Genomic DNA, 20,775 nt, shown 5'->3' with positions numbered 1-20,775 from the left:
GGTGTGGCGGGTGAAGAAGTTCAATCACTTTCTGCACGGGCAGAAATTCACCCCACTGACTGATCATCAGCCCCTGGTCTCCATTTTTAACCCAAAGAAGGGCGTTCCGGTGATGACGGCGCAACAGCTGCAAAGATGGTCACTTTTTCTAGGGGCACATCAGTACGACATAGAGTACAAGGGTACGAAACAGCATGGAAACGCTGATGGGCTGTCGCGCCTACCGTTGCCTACAGTAGAGGAAGCACCTGCAGTGGACCCTGTTGAGATATTCCATGCGACCATAGTCGAATGTCTACCTGTTACAAACTCAAGTATAGAGAAGGAAACCCGAAATGACCCGACACTCTCTCGGGTCTATGATTTGACGGTGAAGGGATGGCCAGCACATGGCGACTCACTGTTGCCAGCATTCTCGCCAAGGAGAGAACAGCTGTCAGTGTGCCGGGGGACCTTGATGTGTGGATCCCGAGTGGTAATTCCACCCAAGTTGAGAGATAGAGTGTTCAATGAGCTTCATGAGGGTCATCTGGGAGGGGTAAAAATGAAGAGCCTAGCCAGGGCGTTTGTGTGGTGGCCGGGAATCGATAAAGAAATTGAGGATATGACCAAGAGATGCACAGGATGCCAGAAGGTCCAAAACGCTCCACCACAGGCCCCGCTACATCCATGGGAGTGGCCCTCATCTCCATGGCAACGGGTACACATTGATTTTGCTGGTCCATTTATGGAATCAATGTTCCTAATCGCTGTGGACGCCCATTTGAAATGGCCAGAGGTCATCAAAATGTCCTCTACCACCACAGAGAAAACTATTGCAGTCCTACGGACCATCTTCGCCAGGAATGGCTTGCCAGAACAGATTTGCTCCGACAATGGGCCACAGTTTGTGTCAGAGGATTTCCGGAGGTTTCTGAGGAATAATGGGGTGAAGCATTACACATCTGCCCCATATCATCCAGCCACAAATGGATTGGCTGAGAGGTTTGTTCAGACCTTTAAAAAGGCAATAAAGGCAATGCATAATGATGACATACCACTACAACACAAGGTGGATAATTTCTTGTTTGCTTACCGGAATGCGACACATGCAGTCACCAACCAAGCTCCAGCCATAATGTTCTTCAACCGAAGGCTAAGATGTCGCCTGGATTTGCTCAAACCAAACATAAGACGAGATGTTGAGGATAAGCAATTCCAGCACATAAATGAGAAGCCAACCAGGAGCTTCAAGATAGGGCAACCAGTCTTGGCCCGCGACTACCGAACAGAAAAATGGCAGCCAGGAACGATATGCACACAGCAGGGGCTACTAATGTACACAGTGGACGTTGGAGAGAGCATCGTGAGATGCCATGCTGACCAGATTCTAGAGTCACAGGAACAAGCCAAACCCATACCACGAGCAGGTGCACCTGGTAATCAACCCGAAGTACAGATTGCGTCTACCTCAGAAGCAGTGGTATTGGAAGCTGACGAACCAACCAATGACAATGAACCAGAATCAACTCAGCCGCAAGAACAGGATACTCGAGAAAGGCGCTATCCAGTCAGGATCAGGAAGCCTCCTCAAAGACTGAACTTATAAATGATTATTTCAGTTGATGTATATAGTACAGAGAAAATTGTAATTGTAATTAGTTATTATTTAGTTGTTAAATGAATGTTATGTACTGTTTATCTAAAAGGGGAGGAATTGTTCTGTATGTACCTTTTAAGAGAAGAACTGATTCTATACTGCAGTACCGGCAGTGACCACCCCTGTATATAAAGCCATAGCAGGCTTCTGTACGTCAGTCTTAAGTTACCCTCTGTTCCAGCATTTCTGGCTGTGCAGCTGCCACAGTCAGCAGGAGGAGAAGGAGCAGCCAAACCAGGAGAGTGGAAAGTGGTGGTCTCCTGACCAGGAAGAGGAGGATATCGATAGACCACCACCACCTTCACCTCCACCATCATCACAGCAACTGAGGTGCCTGGAGAGAGAGGACAGAGGAGGAGAAGGAGAAGGGAGGCCAGCAACAACACCAACCAGGAGAGAGGCCTTTCCATTACTGCCTCCCCAAATTGGCCTCCACTTCAGGAGAGGGAGAGAGGGGAGAGAAACAACCAACAACCACCAACTGTTTGGAAGGAGGGAAGAACAACATCATCTTTCAGGTGGGTGTTATTTGGTGCACTCTCCCAAAGACTTTGTATTTTAGGTGGGGGGAGAAAAGAAGAAACAAGGCCGGATCATCAAGGGGTGTCTGTGTGTGTGTGTGGCTCTTGTTAAAAACTAGGCCACACACACCACTAATAAGCACCCCTTCAATTGCCTGACCTGGGACAGCTGGAGCTGCCTAGGTGAAGTCCAATTACATCGTTAAGACCTGGTGTGGGACTGAGCCTGGGGTATCTCCAGCTTTCCCAGGTGAAGACATCTTCTCTCCCTGCCAGAAGACCACCTTCAAAGACTTTAAATTCCCATCGGAGAGTGCACCCCTGCCAACACCCACCCACCCAGCATCCTGAGTGGCAACCCTGCCCTTGCGGCCTCCCTCCTTCCCACCCCCCTCTCTCTCTCTCTTTGTCTCTCTCTGCCTATTTCTCTGAGGCACCTCAATTTCATCTCTTTTTATTAATTGCCTATTGAGCAGAGGGGAGAAGGCCCCTCTCCCAATTTCAGTCAATAAGGGGAGAGGTGTGTCTTCATTTTTAACAGCTCCCTCTGCTCAATAGAGGACCAAAAAATACCTGAGGCCATTAACACCTTCAGGTCTGTGACTTGGGGTGAGTGTAGCCCTTATAAAAACACCCAATAATGGCGACTGCATCTTCGCCGGTGGCGGGGCCAGCCAGGACTTATGCGGGAGTGGCAGCCACAGCCACAGCTGCTCCCGCTGCTTCTGCTGCCCCATCACCTTTCAAACTTATGACAAAAAAGCTTGGGGTGAAGAGCTACACTCACCCCACTATGACCATTGAAGCCTGCGTTAAAGCCATGGCTGGGGTTGTCGGCCCCTCAGCCATCGTCGCGGCCTCAAAAATGTACGGGAAGGCTGTGTTCTTCCTGGGGTCGGAGCGGGCGGTGTCCCTGGCCGTCGCCAAGGGGCTCACCGTGGGCGGGACCTTCCTGCCGGTGGATCCTCTCGAGGCCACCGCGCAGAGGATTGTCATCTCGAACGTCCCACCCTATGTTCCTGGTGAGCTCCTCCTCCCCCATTTATGCCAACTTGGGGAGGTGAGGTCGGGGATTACGCCCATCCTGCTCGGCTTCCGGGAAGCCAGCCTTCGCCACGTCTTCTCCTTCCGGCGCCAGCTGTTTATCCAGCTGGCGCGGGAGGAGGACACCGACGGGGCGTTCGTCGTCCACCACGAGGGGACCGCCTATCGCGTCTTCTGGATGTCGGACGGTGTGCGGTGCCACGCCTGCAAGGAGGTGGGGCACATCCGGAAAAACTGCCCCGCCTCCAAGGCCGCCAGATCATCTCGTGCGGCCGAGGCTGGCTCCGCCGCCGCTCCTCCCCCCGGATCTGCCCACGCGTCGGGAACGTCTGATGCGCGGTCGACGTCGGGGGCCGATGCCACCAAGGCCTCTGGCGGGGGGGAGGGAGCGCGTCCGGCCGGAAAGAAGGCGCGGCGGAAAAATAAACACCTTAGGGCGGGTCCCCCCGTGGATGGCCAGCCCTTGCACCCCTTACACCCGCGCTCCTCGCGGAGTTAATCGGGGCAGACGCGAGTGGGAGGGGCCTCATGCCCGAGCCTGTGGCCGCAACCGCCGCAACGGTAACGCCAATACCTGCGGCCGGGCTCGGGCCCGAGGAACCCGACAAACCTGCTCCGCCGGAGGGAGCAGAGGAGGAGGCCTCTGCAGACATGGAGGTCTCCCTCGCTCCCTCTGTGCTAAAAAGAAGGCGCGACCCCCTGGAAGAGGAGGAGGACCGGAAGGAGGAAGGTCCCTCCGAGCAGGGGGAGTCGTCGCCCGCCACGGGTACTGCGCCCCCGCTGTCGTCATCACCAGCGATCGGCAGGGGTCGCCTGTCCCTCGGGAGGCTGAGGCAGATGTGTCTGTCCGACACGTGACTCCCGGGGATGGGGACGAGACCCTGCCCGTGGGGGGGGTCACGGAACAACCCGCGGCTATTGGCATTTTATCGGTGCCGTTACCCTTCGCCGGGTCGGGCGGCCTGGGGTCTGGGTTGGGCGAGCTCGAGGAAAATGAGCTCGCCCAATGCGACCCGGACATCTCCCAGGGGCTGCTCGTCCCAGTGGAGGTTTTAATTGAAAACACCCCATCCGCTGGGTCGGAGGCTGGTGGCGGGGAGGAGGATGGCCCCCTGGCTGCGTCTCTGGTGCCGGACGTACTGGAGGGGCTGGGAATTGTTCTCTCCCTGGTTTCGCCGGTCATTCTGGCGTCTGAGGCGGGGGGGACTCCGAACCGCCGCCGTCTTCTGGCCCGGCGCCCCTGGAGGAGCCCAGGGAGGAATCCTCTGCCGCCGATCCTGGGGGTGGGATCCGGGCGGAGGCGGGGCCGGCTGGTGCGGCCGAGCCGTTCGCTGCGCACTGCGCGACGGATGGGTCAGCTGCTGGTGACGACACCCTGGAGGAGGATGGGGACTCGGTGATGGGCACGGAGGACGATTTGGACTCCACCGTCCACGAGGCGCTGGATGACCTCGTGCCCCTCGCCGAGTCTCTCCTCATTCCCGTAAGGGAACTCCGGGACTTTATGGCCATGTGCCGGGGTCGGTAAAATAAGATCCGGCTGGCCCTCGACAGGTAGTCGGAGCTGGCGCTGCTCATCGTGTCCGTCTGCGCCGCCGTTAAAATCATGGGCGCGGACAAGGGCATGGACCCGCTCGAGCTGCGTCGGCTCAGAAGGTTTCTCACTGGGCTGCTGAGGAAGTGGCGGCTGACCAGCAGCTGCGCTCCCTCCCCCCGTTAGGTGTAGGTAGAGGTTGCACTTTGCTTCTGACATGAAGATAACCATAGCCAGCCTCAACATCAACGGCAGCAGGGAGGCGCGCCGCAGATTCAACAACTTCTCGGTCCTTCGGGACGTGAAGTATGCGGTGTGTTTCCTGCAAGAAACCCACACCGTTCCGGGAGACGAAGCCACATGGGTCCCGGAGTGGCAAGGAGGGGTCAGCATGAGTCACCTCTCCAACAATTCTAGCGGGTTGGCTATCTTGCTGGCCCCGCATTTTCAGCCGGAGATCTTGGGGGTCAAGGAGCACGTGCCGGGCCGCGCCTATTACGGGGCTCTGTTCTCTCCGGATCTGTCCAGCGAGGATGCGTGCAGAGTTTTGTGGGAGGACCTGCTGAAGGTCAGCCCGGAGGGCGCCGAAAAATTGGACGCTCCGCTAAACCTGGCGGAGCTGACTGGCGCCCTCCGCCAGCTCTCTAGGGGAAAGTCCCCGGGGCTGGACGGGCTGACCGTGGAGTTCCACAGGGCATTCTGTGATGTCTTGGGGGGCGACTACGCGCGGGTCCTGGGGGAAAGTTTGTCGACCGGGGAGATGCCACTCTCTTGCCGCAGGGCGGTCATTGTCCTGCTGCCTAAGAACGGCGATCTCCGCCTCCTTAAGAACTGGCGCCCGGTCTCCCTCCTCAGCACGGACTATAAAATCTTTGCCAGGGCCATGTCTGCTCGCCTTGGCACCGTGCCGGCCCACATGATCCACCCCGACCAGTCCTACACGGTCCCGGGCCGGACCATCCACGATAACATCCATCTGGTCCGGGACCTGGTCCACCACTCCCAGAGGGCTGGTCTGTCTGTCGCCTTCCTTTCCCTGGATCAGGAGAAGGCATTTGACAGGGTGGATCACGAGTATCTCTTCGGGACTCTGCGCGTATTCGGGTTCGGGACGCATTTCGTCGCCCGGATCCGACTTCTGTACGCCGCCGCGGAGTGTCTGATTAAAGTTAACGGGTCCTTGACGGCGCCCCTTCGCTTCGGGAGGGGGGTGCGTCAGGGATGCCCCATGTCCGGTCAGTTATACGCCATTTGCGCGGAGCCTTTCCTGCGCCTCTTGCGGAAGAGGTTGACGGGACTGGCTCTGCAAGGGCCGGGCGTGGAGGTGGTCCTCTCGGCCTACGCTGATGACGTGCTCCTCACGGTCACAGATCCCGCTGACTTGCGGAGGATGCGGGAATGCCAGCAGATTTACTCAGACGCATCCTCCGCCAAGATCAACTGGGAGAAATGTTCCGGACTCCTGGTGGGTCAGTGGCGGGTGGACTCCCTGCCGGAGGAGTTCAGGCCTTTCGCCTGGAGCACCACGCACCTCCTCTATTTGGGAGTCTACCTTAGCCCTGCCGAGGACGCCTGGCCGGCGAACTGGCAAGAGCTGGAGGCCAAAGTCACCGCTCGCCTAGGACGCTGGACAGGACTGCTCCGAGTGTTGTCCTACAGGGGTCGAGCGCTGGTCATAAACCAGCTGGTGGCCGCCATGTTCTGGTACCGGTTGGTCACTTTGATCCCTCCCCCTGCGTTTGTCGCCAAGATGCAGAAGAAGCTCATCGACTTCTTCTGGGACAAAAGGAAGCACTGGGGCTCTGCCGCGGTTCTGTGTCTCCCGCTTAGGGAGGGCGGTCAGGCGCTGGTGTGCCTTCGCACCCAGGCTGCGACTTTCCGTCTTCAGACGCTGCAGAGATACCTATACGTCGAGAATCCTCCGAGATGGTGTGCGCTGGCGACATTTTTCTTCCGCCAGCTGCACGGCCTCAATTACGACACGCTGCTCCTGTTCGCGAAAGTGGGCGGCAGGCGTGCCGGCCTGCGGGAGCTGCCTGTCTTCTACCAGGAACTGCTATGGGTTTGGAACTATGTCGCTTCTAGGCGGAGCTCTCCCCCGTCAGGAGCGGCGGCTCTCCTTTGGGAGCCGCTGCTCAGGAATCCGCACCTCCACGAACGCGGGTTCGGGCGGCTGACGGAGGGCAGGGCTGTGCCTGGCAAGGTGACCAGAGTCAGGGACCTGCTCGATGGCGGAGGAGTGGGCTGGATGGCGCCGGAGGAGCTGGCGTGGCGCCTGTCCTGGGCCAATGTCCGGCTCGCGGTCGAAGCCATCGAATCGGTGAAAGCAGCACTGGGCCCCGACTCCACTAGGTGTATCGAGGCGGCTCAAGCAAGTGGGGCGATCCCGTCCGAGCTTACCCCCGTTCGGACGGAATTCCTCATCGGCGCCCGGCCCCGAAACTCCCCTCGGGAACCGGCGCCTCACAACTTGAGCCGTCTCGAGGAAATACCCTCTGTGCCTTTTCATTCCGCGCGGAGGGGTTTCCTGTACGGGCTGCTCCTGCACACTCTCCACTTTGCCATCTTCGTCTACCGTCCGGACACGCCTTGGCATGACGTCTTGCCGACTGGTGGTGGCGGAGGTCCCCAATGGAGGGCTCTCTATGCGGGAGTCCTCCCTTGTTCCATTGGGGACTTGGCCTGGAGGGTGCTGCACGGAGCGGTCCCGTGCAATAAGTAGGTTCACGGACTCCCAGGCCGCCTGCATTTTTTGCGGCCTGGAGGAGTCCGTGTTTCACGTTTATATGGAGTGTGAGAGGTTGCAGCCCCTCTTTCACTACTTGAAGGGGCTGCTCCTCGATTTTTGGTTGCACTTCAGTCCCACGCTCTTGATCTACGGTCACCCGGTGCGGAGGGGAGCGGACAGGTTGGAGGACCTCCTTGTGGGCCTGCTCCTGGGCCTGTCTAAAAGAGCCATCAATTGGTCCAGGCAGCGGGCGGTCGAGGGGGTCGTCCAGCCGGATTGCCTGCCTCTCTTCCGCGGCCATGTTCGCGCCCGGGTGGCCCTGGAGATGGAGCACGTGGTGTCCGCCAGCGTGCTTGAGTATTTCCGCGACCGGTGGGCGCCGCGGGGACTGGAGTGCATTATCAACCCGGAAAACCAAATTTTAATTTGATTTGTTAAGTTTTAGTTGAACTTTTGTTTATTTACAGTCCAATTGGGTTTTTTTGGGGTCCAAACAAAAAGAGTACCCTCTGTTCAAGTAAATACCTGTTTTATTGTTCTCCTGCAGTCCGTGTATTATTAAGGTACGGACACTACAGTAACCACACACACAACACAATAAATGCCTTCTTGTGTCCCAGTCTAGCACATCTTGCTGAAATTAAACATGTTACTACTATGCAAATACATTGCTGTTTTTCTATGCATTGACATCAGAGTCACTGACAATAGTTTGTCATTGGTATCTTTTCACCTTTCACCTCCTTTTTCATTCAGGTTATGGGGGCAATTTTGCACTTACTCAATTTAGACCCTTACAGAAGTTGCATACGTGAATGACTCATTGCACCTACTTAGTAACTAAGCTTCAACATTTGAGTATATTTCTTGCCAATTATTTCCCCTTCCTTCTCTCCTGAAGGCATTGACTCCTTGCTGGGTTAATGTAACACTGCTGCTGAGTGCCATCTGGTACCTCAACCAACTTCATATATCAGTCTTGACAGTAAGTGTCAGAGTGACATTTGACTGCAAGAGAGATGACAGCCAAACCTGATTCACATGCACCCACAGGAGGGTGGGAGCCCCGAGGCGGCAGCCACCTACATTATAGTATATACCCATTATCTCTATTCTCTGTCTCCAAACCAAGTTCCGACCTATGCCAATAGGTTGCTTCCAATTCCATGTGCTTCCATGTTCCGACATTTAAACTACAGAAACATTAAACATTCTACCTAAGACAAGTGTTGTGACCCCCAAAAATGGCCAGGGTCAGGGATCCACCATTATCGTGGCAGAACTCCTGTCATGGTCAAGATGTGTTGGGATTCCACAAGAACAGAAGATTCTGGTTTATGGGGTTGAATTTCTGTTTGGTGTCATCAGATCATCTGCCGTAACTTTGGAGGAAGATTTACAGAAACCTGCAGAAATGGTGTAAACCGTGTTTCCATGGATGTTCCGTTAAATTACAGTGGACGATCAGGAGAATCCCCATGAAAATTCAACCCCATGGGGCCGATTTTCCCGCAGGTGCGGGGAATTGTCAGGTTCCCCGAATGTCGGGTTCCGACACGAATCTAAATGGGTCTGCCAGCTGGATGCAATTTTCGCACAATTGGCCAATTAATTTCCAGCGTGTGGGCACCCTTGCTAATTGACTATTTCCAGTCAGAAAGCCCCACAGTATGATGTCATCATTCGTGGTGCTTTTAAAGTCTACAGCAAGCTTTTCAACCTCTGCAGGCTTCCCACGAGCCGTCCAGTATGGCAGAGGAGCCTGCAGCAGCTGTTGCCAGTGGCAGACCCCGAGCTGCCACCAAATTTGACGAAACGTCACTGCAGACATTAGTGGATGGGGTTAGGGCCCACAGGGAGGTCCTCTTCCCTAGGTCAGGGAGGAAGAGGCCTCCCAATGAGACCAGGCTGCTTGGATGGAGGTGGCAGCAGAGGTGAACTCTCTGGGAGTCAGCAGAAGAACATGGATGCAGTGCAGGAAGCGATTCCATGACCTTCGCCGCACAGGAAAAGTAAGTATGAAGTTTCCATCACCCTCAACCTGATCTCCATTGCCTTTCCCCAACAGCACTCAGCTTCAGCACTCTCTTCCTCCACATCCCACTTCACAGTCACATCCATGCACCCTTACCCATTCCCTCTCTCTCTATGCTCACATTCACATAACTATTCCAGCATGCAGCCCTCACACTGCCTCTCACTCTGATGCTTGGAACACAACTGACAACACACAGGGAGGGCTCTTGGTCTTGCAGCCTCAGACCATCTTTATCTCCTGCTAAGTATCTATGCTATGCAATCTCTACACTCACTCCTGCACTCTCACTCCAACTCCACTTGTCTCCCTCATTGCAGGAAAAGAGAGCTCACAACAGGAGAGAGTGAGCCAGGACAGGAGGAAGCCCACCCTCAATAGCCCACCTGACCCCCTGGGATGAAGGAGTGCTGGAGATTGTCGGGGCTGACGTGGCTGTGGAAGCTGGGGCAGGAGAGAGAGTAGCAAGCCCACAAGCTGGTGCCAGAATAGTTTTCCATCTCTCTCATTGACATAGCATGAGTCGCTATTATGATTCTGAAGCTACATCATTTGGACTTATGAGCATCTGCAAAATCCAATGTGCATGTAGCCTTGGCATCACATCTCTAACTCTTTCCTTTACTCCCCCACAGGACCATCCAGAGCCCCCGTCCCCACTGTCGAGGAGGAAGAGGCTGTGCAGGCAGACTCCTCAGAGGAAGCTCCAACCTCTGAGGGCGCAGCGTCAGCAGAAGTAAGCGCACCCAGCACCAGCGCAGACACTCACACCTCGGGGGGACCTTCGGGACATAGAGTAGTGTTGTCACTTGGTGCTTCACAGCTCACAAGTGAGCATCAGCAGATTGTGGAGACAGGGACAGCAGTGGAGAGTCCTCGTTGGAGGGCGCAGGCCTCTGCCAGCTCAGCTCAGCTGCATGTCGACCCTATGCCTCTGGGTCCATCCGCAAGAGAAGAGGTGATGGATCTCCATGCACAGTTGCAGGAGTCTCTGGCAGGTTTTGTCTCCAGGGTCACTGCAAGTGTGGAGCGAATGGAGGAGTCCATAGCGAACATGAGCAGAGCCTTAGTGGAGTCATTGGCGCATGAACGCATCACCACGGAAAGGATGGCTACCTCTGTGGTAAGGTTGGCTACCGCCAAGGAGAGGAGGGCTGCGGCCGAGGAGAGGAGGGCTGCGGCCGAGGAGAGGAGGGCTACGGCCGAGGAGAGGAGGGCTACGGCCCTGGAGGAGCTTGGTCGCCAGGGTATGGAAAACGTGGTGAGTGCTCAGAATAGAATGACATCTCTTGAGGAGCGATGGGCATCTATTGAGCACCGAAACCAGACCTTCATGGAAGTCCTTCTGAGCAGGACTTTCAGTGCAGATACAGGTCCCCATGGCCCCCCTGATGTGCAGCAAGGTGCTCTCCAGCCACTTGCAGGCGCTGAGGGGGAGCTGACCCATGAGAGGGAGGTTGTTGGCACACCTCAATGAAGTGGGAGCTCCTCTCCATGCGCTCACACTTCCATGCCACTTCAGAGCCCTCGGTCAGAGCCCCGCCGGAGTCCACACCCAAGTGAGATAGGCGTCTCAACCCCTGCACAGCTGCAGGAGCAGCAGACTGCTGGCGAGCCCTCACAGGCTCGCCACCCCAGAGGACGCCCGCCAAAGGTGTTGAGACAGGAGCAGCAGGAAAGTGAGCAAGGGGCCTCCACATCTGCTGAAGCCACAGGGGTACCACTACATAGGAGCACGCGTAAGAGAAAAATAAAGCACCACTAATCACAAGGGTAGACACTTGGGTGAAAAGTTTTGTATATAGTTTTAATGTCATCAGTTTCTTGTACATAAAAAATCTGATGGCAACTGCTGCAGTTGTGGCGTCTATCATTTGGCGAATGGAGATTTCACATTGAGGCCTTAGGATTACTTGCAGATGTCAGCAAGCTGGTCAAATAGGTAGAAATGCACTGGGATGGGCCACTGTCCATGGTCAGGTAAGAAGCAGCGAGGCTACAGTGTTTGATGTACTAGGCTAAGCAAATCTGGCCAGGATGAGTGCGTTCCTTGCATTCCGGCCAGTAATGTTCTCGTGTAATGGTGCCGCTGGTTGATGGGCCTCTGCAGGATGCTCGTTTTCAGCCTCCTCCTCCTCCTCATCATCATCCTCAGCATCATCCTCATCCGAGGTGGCTCTGTGAGGAGCCTCTTGGTCCTGCAGAATCTGCAAGCCACAACGCTGTGCCATGTTGTGAAGCACACAGCAAACCACGACGATTTTGGAGACCCTGGCTGCTGATTACTGTAGGGCTCCACCTGATCTATCGAGGCATCTGAAGCGCATCTTCAGCATTCCAATGGTTTGCTCGATAATGCATCTGGTCGAAATGTGGCTGGAGTTGTCGCGCTCCTCAGCTTCGTTGGCTGGTCTCCTCAACAGCGTCATTAGCCAAGACCGCAGGGGATGTCCCTTGTCTCCAAGTAGCCATCCCTGAAGTTGGTCTGGCAGACTGAATAGCGGAGGCACAGTAGACTGGCGCAGTATGAGGGAGTCATGGCAGCTGCCAGGGTACTTGGCACAAACATGCAAAATCTCCTTCTTGTGGTCACACACCAGCTGAACGTTAAGGGAGTGGAAGCCCTTGCGGTTGACAAAAACTGCTGGATTGCGATGGGGTGCCCTAAGGGCCACATGTGTGCAGTCAATGACGCCCTGCACCCTTGGAAAGTCTGCTAGCTGAGCTAATCCAAGTGCTCGCGCCCGCACACTTGCGCGATCCCTGGTGAAATGGATGTGATTGTGCGCGAGGGCAGAAAGGGCATCGGTTACCTGCGTGATGCAAGTGTGTGCGGCTGCCTGGGAGATGCCGCTGATGTTTGCTGCTGATCCCTGGAAGGAGCCTGAGGCAAAAAAGTTGAGTGCAGTGGTGACTTTGATGGCCACTGGTAAGGAGTGTCGACCTGGTGCTCTGGGCTCCAGGTCTTGCTGCAGCATTGCACAGATGTCAGTCACTACCTCTCGTGAAAGTCGGAGCCGCCTTTGGCACTGCTGCTCAGTCATGTTGAGGTAGCTCACCCTGTGTCTGTAAACCCTGTTTGGGGGGTATCTCCTACGCCGACGGCCTTCCATGCACTGGCCCCTTCTGGCCTGTGCTGCCTCAGGTGGGTGAGCCGCAGCCTGTCGCTCCTGCTGCTGCTGCTGTTGCTGGTGCTGCTGTTGCTGGTGCTGCTGTTGTTGCTGGATCTGCTGCAGCCTCCTCTGCTGTTGGAGATCCTCTAATGTCAAGAAGGGAAGGAAAAAAAGGCCTCCCATGCCTCTGGCAGATGCCTCCGTTGAGGAAGCGCTGAGTGAGGGTGGTGAGAGGGACTTCCCAGGAGCTCACACTGGAGAAGTGTGTGAGGCTCCAACCTTCCACAGCTGTGCCTAAGCCTTGAACAAGTTGCCCCAAGCCTGAAACAACAAGGTCCTGCAACCTACAAATGCTGTCTGATTAAATCTCTTCTTTCCTGATTGACCTGCAGCTGAAAGTAAGCAAGCCGACATTGTTCACGCCAGGTTTCATCAGCGGTGTTCCCACCAGGCGTGGTTTATGTGAGGAATGGCTGAAAATTGCAAGGGCCCCTTAACATTGGATTACAGCTGCCAATTATTGATCATTAGGCTCCCACCGACCAGTCCCGCCAGCTGCGGGCAGGACTGATTCGGGTCGCGCTGAAACACCGGGGCGAAAGTCGGGCGGGGCGGGGAATCGGGCGGGGGGTGTCGCGACCCCCTATTTTTGCGATTTTCCCCCCCCACATGCCTGAAACCCCGCCTGACAGCTCCAGGAAAATCGAGGCCCATGTCTCCAGATACATTCTTGAATGTCCTTCTTTCTGCCCTTCCACTCCTCACTGGTCCATCTCAGGCTACACACCTTGTGTGTTTGAAAGGGTAGTGGTAGACAGTTTGTCCCTAGGTATGTTTGACCATTTCTTGACACAGCCCAATGAAGACATCCCATTCCATTTTCCCTTTATGTGGGGAAATGATTGCAACCCCATGGTGTCTCTTGCAACTGAGATTGAAAACTCCCAAAGTGGAAGAGCCAACTTGCATGACACCACCTTTGTGGTACGGAATGTTGATATAGTACTCGGACATACTGTGCTACCATACCACAAAGACATATGCCTTTTGTAATGAGAACAATAAGAAGTTGCATTTATACAGTGCCTTTAACATAGAAAAACTTCTCATGGCACTTAACAAAAGTGGATCAGACAAAAATGGATACCGAGCTGAAGGAGTACATATTGTGGGGGTGGGCGGGGACAGGGGGTGGGGGGGTGACTAAAAGCTTGGTCAAAGATGTGGGTTATAAGGACAATCTTAAAGGAGGAGAGGGAGGGAGAGGTGGAGAGGTTTGCAGTGGAGCGGTCGAGAGAGGTAGTGAAGAGGTAGAGCTGCATGTCGTCAGTGTTTTGAACATTTAGTTAGTGTGGTAATGTAATGGCTGCTTTATTCAGTTTATCCTGGAACATTTCTTGCTGGATATATTAATCAGTATGAAAGAAAGAAAGACTTGCATTTATATAGGCCCATATTTTCCAATACCTACGGGTGTGTACGAGCTGTGTACACACCCGTAGGGACATCAGAAATGTCAGTTTCAGGCATGCACAGCGCATGCGCTGAAAACAGGCATTTCCGATCTGTCAAGAATGCTCTGGACAGATCGGACGCCTGCCCTGGAGAAGGGCCTCTGCGGGCGGATAGTTCCGCTTTCTGGAGAACCTTCGCCCGCTGAAAACCCTTAGAAATCTTACGCCTGGTAAAAGCAGGCGTAAGGCCTGCTTTTACCAGCAGAAGAGTTGAAAAAAGTAAAAACAATAATTTTTTTCACTCATTTATAATTTTAAAATACTTTTGAAAAAGGTAGTTTTATTTTTAGCCCCGTAAAAAACTTTAATTATTTTTTTCAAAAAATTAAATTTTTGTTTAAAATATTTAATTTAATATAATTTTAACTCCTTTTAAAAATGTGATGTTTAAAAAAATTTTTTTTTAGTGTTTTAGTTTCTTTTTGGGGTGATAGCCATTCATACTTTTGACAGGTCTATCTGTCAAAAGTATGAAGGGAGATTCCCTTCTCCTATTGGCTGGCCTGGCCCAGGGATGCTTGCAAACCGCGTGGGCCCTTGGGATACGTGGGCCCTGCGCATTTCAACTGTGGAGAGGCCCAGGAGCAGAAGTGTCCGGACCTCGGGAGCCCTCAGGTAAGTTCGTAGATTTTTTTCTGATAGGAGCCATCCGCACGCAGGAAACCTCCTATCAGAAATTATGGGCCATAGTGTCTTTCATGACCTCAGGATGTCCCAAAGTGCTTTACAGCCAATGAAGTCCTTCTGAAGTGTAGTCACTGTTGTTAAGAGGAGGCCCTGGAGTTATTTTTTACGGTATGTTTGTTTCAATTGGGTTCCTTCCAGTATTCCATTAACTATATTCAAGTACAATGTAGATCAGTTACCATACGTATGAAAGCTGATCCCAAAACACAAAAGTCTCAGTGTGCTGCAGTGAGTGATGTGGCAGAAGCAATAATTTAAATATAATGGGCATGACTAAAAGAATATAGCTTGTTATGAAACATTCTTACTGCTTGTTTAGGAATGTTTCCAAAGTAAATGAAGTTGAAATGTTTGTAGGCTTGTCATTTTAATGTAAAATTGCAAATGAATTGACTGAGGTTGTAAGAAGGCATAGATCAACGTTTGTGTGCACTGGATTTCCTGACACTGCCACCATTTTTAATTTTCCTCTCTAATCATGTTAAAATGTCATGGTTCTGATGTGTGTTGAGTGACTTGCTGGCACTGCTATCATGAGCAGCAGGCAGTAGTGAAACACTGAGTCCTGTCCTGCTGAGGCTGTTATTATTCCCATCAGTTCCTCTGGAGCTGATGTCATGAACAGTAGATGGGTTTATGGTAGCTTCTATCATACCATATCCCTGTTGCCTGCAGTACCATCAAAAACAATGGGAATATCAAATGGCATTTATAGTTTGAACAGTACTGCCTAGTAGTGCCAGCCTGTCATCTAATTGATTTACCTAATTTTCTCCAAGTCCCATTGGTACAGCTCTACCTCCACTGCTCAAAGTACATTTGCATAATCAATTTATTATTACTGGCAAATAAAAGATAAAAACACAGATGGGGTTAGGGCAGCCTTTGGCTTTTCATGGGAGGAAAATTGAGGCCAATGTGGCTGTGGAGAGAAATGCTGACTAATCCTTTATTGACATATAAATTGGACAGGTTGATGGGTAAACAAACTGACTGAAACTAAAGAAAGAGACTGAGAGAAGGACATTAAGAAAGAGAGATAAACAGTGGCAGAGGTTAGGAATATCTTTCCTATTACATTTTGCCAATTGAAGGAAATGTTCAGAAAACTACCAAGTCTGGAGCATTTTAATATTTTAAATATGTTTATTTATTTCCCATTTCTAATTTAATATATTATAGCTTGCTCAGAGATAACTTACGTTTTCAAACCACTATAAAAATATTGATATTTCATATTTGTATAGTTTGTGTAATATTAAATTATATATAAAAAAATAAACAATTTTAACATTTTTCACTCAATACTACAAAAGTTACAAAGATTTATTGCTGGAATTTCAGAAATATGCTACTTATTTAAATTAATATTACAACAACAGTGACACATTGGCCTGGGTGGTGATCTAGTGGAGTAGATTGCCCACCCATTGTTGAAGCCATCCAATTTTCATCCCAAATCAATGGGATGAAAATTGGGTGTGTTCTACAGCAGGTAGTTGATCACTCTGCCAGATAACCACCCAGACAATGAAGTTGAAAATGAAAAGTATCTGGCTGGGGTGGGTGTGGTGCCAGGTTCCTCACCACCTCCTCCCCCACCCCACACAAATTACCCTTAGCTACCCCCATGGCTCCCCAACTATCCTGGCTGGCTTGAGCCCCCAAATAGGCCTCACTTATGACACCATGCCAACACTGGCCCTACATGAGGTGCCACTGAGAGATGGAAAAGTGGGAACTCCTGATGTCGGCATTCTCACCCCATGTTTGGAAGAGGGCTGAGGCTCCCACCCCAACAGACCAATCAAAATCCTTGATCGAAGGCTCCAACCTGGTATAGCTGGGCTCCAGCTCAATTTCTTGCTCTTTTTGGGGCCACAGTTTCTTCATGTCTAACAATCAGTTACCACCTCTTATCTTTGAGGGCTCCAAACTTAGCGCTTCTTCAACTATCGGAAGCTTTCAAAACCCAAGTTTGGCATCCTCTAATGACTACTTTCTCATTTACCTTGTCTTCTCTTTCACTCTCTCTGACCTTGGAGCTCCCCTGCATTGTGGGCCTTGGCCATTCCCATGTTTCTCAATAACAAAAGAAATGAATAAATCCCACCAATCACCCATTTAATTGCTGGATCCGAAAGGTAATGAAGCAATACTTTGGAACATCCAGTCATCTTTGAATGTTCACTATGTGGCAGGACCAGGCAAGGATCACACTTAATAATCCTGCACTTATGCTGTGGTTTTATTTAAAAACAGGGTTGCCACTTTAAAACACAGCTATAATAATTGGGGTTGACAGATTTTCCCAATAATTATTTTCTTTATACTTATATTCCATTCTCTAGAATGCAGATTTTAGTTACAGACTTAATTCACCTGGTATTCAATTGTAGCATGTGGTTACAAGAACATTAAAAATGTAAACACGAAATATATGCTGGGAATATAGATCACCTAAATTTATGTAATAAGAGTATTTGGAATTTGGAATATTTATATAGTAGACTGCAGCTGCTATAGCTGTGTGAGTGTAAACAGATATCACCTGCTCTGTACCTTCTCTTTTTATTTATTTCTCAAAATAGTTCCTTTTTTTCATTAAGCTGAACACCATTCTGCTAAAAGAGGGATGGAGCTGTACAGATCACCTCCCGTGAAAAAGTTCCACTTCCTTAGCTTAAGTAGCAGCTGCTCACAGACAGAGCCGAGAACTTGTCCGGAAGTTCACAATTTGCAATGTTTAAAATCACTTTTCTTTCGCGCGCTACTTGTCTTATACAGACTCGTCTCTGGAAAAATACAATCCCAATGAGTGACTCCGACCCGCAATGTCTTTCCACACAAAGATCTGATCGTCTTGACTAACTTTGATCCATAACATTTTAAAGACCTTTAGTCTGTAGTAAAAGGTTTATCGAAAATTGATCTCAAAGGATTGAAGTTACTTCTAATTTTAAAGCTGCAGGTAAGACAAACTAGATCCGCCCTGTGCGTCGCCTCGGGTCAACCAAATAACCATCGTCTTTACAGCTCCTGCCCTGTTCATCAAAAATAAGCAGGGCTCAGGTTACGGTAGATGCTGCTCATACCCTCCGGGTTATATCAGTCTGCCGGGCCGGGCGGGTTGTCACTCAATAGAAGCAGAAATATTCCACCGACTTGAAGCAGTCTCCCGTGAATGTGACCTGTTGCGGTCTCGGTGCGCCTGAGATCCCACCTATTCTTGTTGCTTTACATATTTACTGGTCCCATGCTCTGAAACTCCTCAGTTCTGTCTACCCAAAAAGACAACTTTGCTGTAAATATTTAAAAGTTCCAGCTATATAGTCTGCAACTGGCAAGTTTTGCTGGATCCCGCCTTTACACGAGAATCCCAGCACCTGAACTGTCGCTTGGTTTTTATAAGTTCAAAACTTTTTTGATGATCAAACGCAAATAACTTTTGTTTTCAGTTTTTTTCCTACCTATTGCCAAGATGCATATCTCGTACAGCAGAAGATGAATTTTGCTGCCGAAGGGATCCATGAAGGCATCGTGTCCCATAGAGAGCCTAGGTGGCTTTGTATTATGTTTGTCTGTTCGGGTTCAACTGGTCCCAGCTTCGTTTGACAGTGAAATGAGCTAACTCTTGCTTTGGCTCCGGGTTCCCAGCACACACGCAAAGAGAGAGAGAGAGAGATAACACACATAAACATACACTGCACCTACCCATCAGTTTAACATCTCCTCCCACCTACACATCACAGCACTGACACATACAGGAGAAATACGAACACTGGATAATAAATAATAAATAAACCATCATCAGCATCATGTACCCGAGCATTGACGACAACAGTGCTGATAATCGATATTTAGGATGATTGGGTTCTGCGTGTTTAAAGCTGGGTCCATATTTTAATTCACTACCCTGGGTGTAATGGAAACAGTACTGAACTAGCTTCACATTTTTGTCCTTTGGACTAGTTGCCTGTGAAAGGATTTGGACTGTTGTTGAACTGAAACTTTAATCCATCCTCTTTCTGTGAAATTTCTGGTGAAGTGTAAAACTGAACTGAACCAAAGGGGAACAATTAAAACACTCCTGGTGATAGCTTTGGGAACTGTTTGATCTGATCATGAACTATAATCAATGAAAGAGAGAAAAAATGGGTGCTTGAAGCACATAAAATATGCCCTGTATGTTATCTTTACAATGAAAAATATTTATTTTATCTAATGTCGGAACAACATTCTCAACGCTAATAACGGAGGTACATCTGTTTTAGCAGAACTAACATCTATACAGCTTTGGTTGTATTGACCTTCAAACAGAACTATTCCGTACAGCAGTTTTTTTCCACAGATTTAACAGAACAAACAAGATCCTCTTTCCAGTATTTTAAAACCAGCTGAAAAAATCATTAGCTGTCACTTTCTGAAATAGATTTGAACTCAGTTTTCTTCAGTTTTTGCTTTGTTGAACCTGATAAGCCTTTTCTTTGTGAGCCCTATTAGTGGGCTTCTCCAGCCTGACTGCCTGTTTCCATGAAATGTCACACTTGAAGTGTTGATCTATCATTTTCTTTCAGGTGCTGATCGACGTGCAATGCATTATGTTTCCATCCCCTGTTTTGAACATGACTGTATTACAAAACTAAAATGGTAATTTTACAAATTTGCATTCAGGTACAGAGCTTCGCCTGTCAGGAGAACATATCAGGGGGAAACATTCGGTTGCTTAGCGCCTCCCGTTAGCGCCCTAAGAGGTCGCTAATGGGGAACAACGCAACTAGCGCCCGGGCACGGCATTGTTTGCGCCGCTGCCGAAATTAACCAGAGTTTTTGCGACGGCTCTAAACTCTACTGCCCCAATCTGCTGTGCCCACAGATCGTGACGTCAGTCGAGCGTGCAGCGCCCCGGTGGCGGCCCGGACCGGATATTGAGTGGTGCATCCCTCTTTTCCGCCTGCTGCAAGCAATGACAGGGAGACTGGAATGTTTTCCAGTCGGTGAGGGGCTGGCGGGGGTGGGGGGGGGGGGGGGGTTGCTATTTAAAGGTGCCCTCTTCCTGCCTTTTTTTGTGGGAGACATTTTTGCACCACTCATTCTGACAGAGAGAGAGAGATTCTGAGAGAGAGCTAGAGAGACTTCTGCATAGAGTCAACACTGTGTGAAGTAGTTTTGGCTGCTGAGCATCACTTTGCAGGTACTTTTGGATTTGACCTTCATTACTTCGATTGTCAAGACACTATAGGGGCTGCACTGATTCAGGGCGTCGTCCTGCGCCTGCAGAATCAGAGGCATCAGAGATGCAGAGAGAGAGTGGCAATCATGGCCAGAGGGACGAGGGCCAACCGGCCTCTGCACAGGAGACCTTACCCTCCCAGGGTATTCCAGGAACAATTCTCCCACATTCATTTGTCTGAGGAGCAGTGTTTGCGCAGGCTGCGCTTCAGCAAGGAGGTGGTCACTGAGCTCTGCTACCTGCTGCAGCCAGATCTGCAGCCTCAACTGAGGACCAGGACATCTCTGTCGGTGGTAGTGAAGGTCACAGTGGCTCTGAATTTTTATGTCACCGGCTCCTTTCAAGCAGCTACTGGGGACATTGCCAATATCTCCCAGTTCACGGTCCATTGCTTTATCCGGCAGGTCACGAATGCCCTCTATAAAAGGAGACGCCAGTACATCTCTTTCCCGATGACCCGGGCCAAACAGCATGAATACGCATTGGGCTTTGCGAAGATAGCGGGCTTCTCCATGGTGCAGCGCGCCATTGACTGCATGCATGTGACATTGTGGGCACCACAGGAGAATGCAGAGGTTTTCCGAAACCGGAAGGGGTTCCACTCCTTAAACGTCCAATTGGCCTGTGACCACAGACAGCTGATACTCGCTGTCAATGCCCACTATCCTGGCAGCAGCCGCAATGCTTTCATCCTGTGCCAGACTGGTGTGCCAGAGCTTTTCCAGGC

At 51.1% G+C, this 20,775-nt stretch overlaps 1 protein-coding gene across 1 annotated transcript in view; it reads right to left on the bottom strand.

The window, feature by feature from the left end:
- The window catches only part of LOC147117349 (HEPACAM family member 2-like), a 230,023-nt gene extending 211,576 nt beyond the window's left edge, over positions 1–18,447 (bottom strand). The window contains exon 1 of the mRNA XM_085988276.1: positions 18,286–18,447. Coding sequence (XP_085844402.1) covers positions 18,286–18,364 — 79 coding nt within the window. The 5' untranslated portion in view covers positions 18,365–18,447. The remainder of the gene's footprint in view (positions 1–18,285) is intronic.
- Positions 18,448–20,775: the final 2,328 nt, after the last annotated feature.

The sequence above is a fragment of the Somniosus microcephalus genome, chromosome 5 (genome assembly GCF_052327205.1).
Source record: "Somniosus microcephalus isolate GS21.2 chromosome 5, FLI_Smic_1.0, whole genome shotgun sequence".
Classification (NCBI taxonomy): domain Eukaryota; kingdom Metazoa; phylum Chordata; class Chondrichthyes; order Squaliformes; family Somniosidae; genus Somniosus; species Somniosus microcephalus.
Note: the sequence above shows the minus strand (reverse complement) of the source record. Positions and strands in the feature narration are given on the sequence as shown.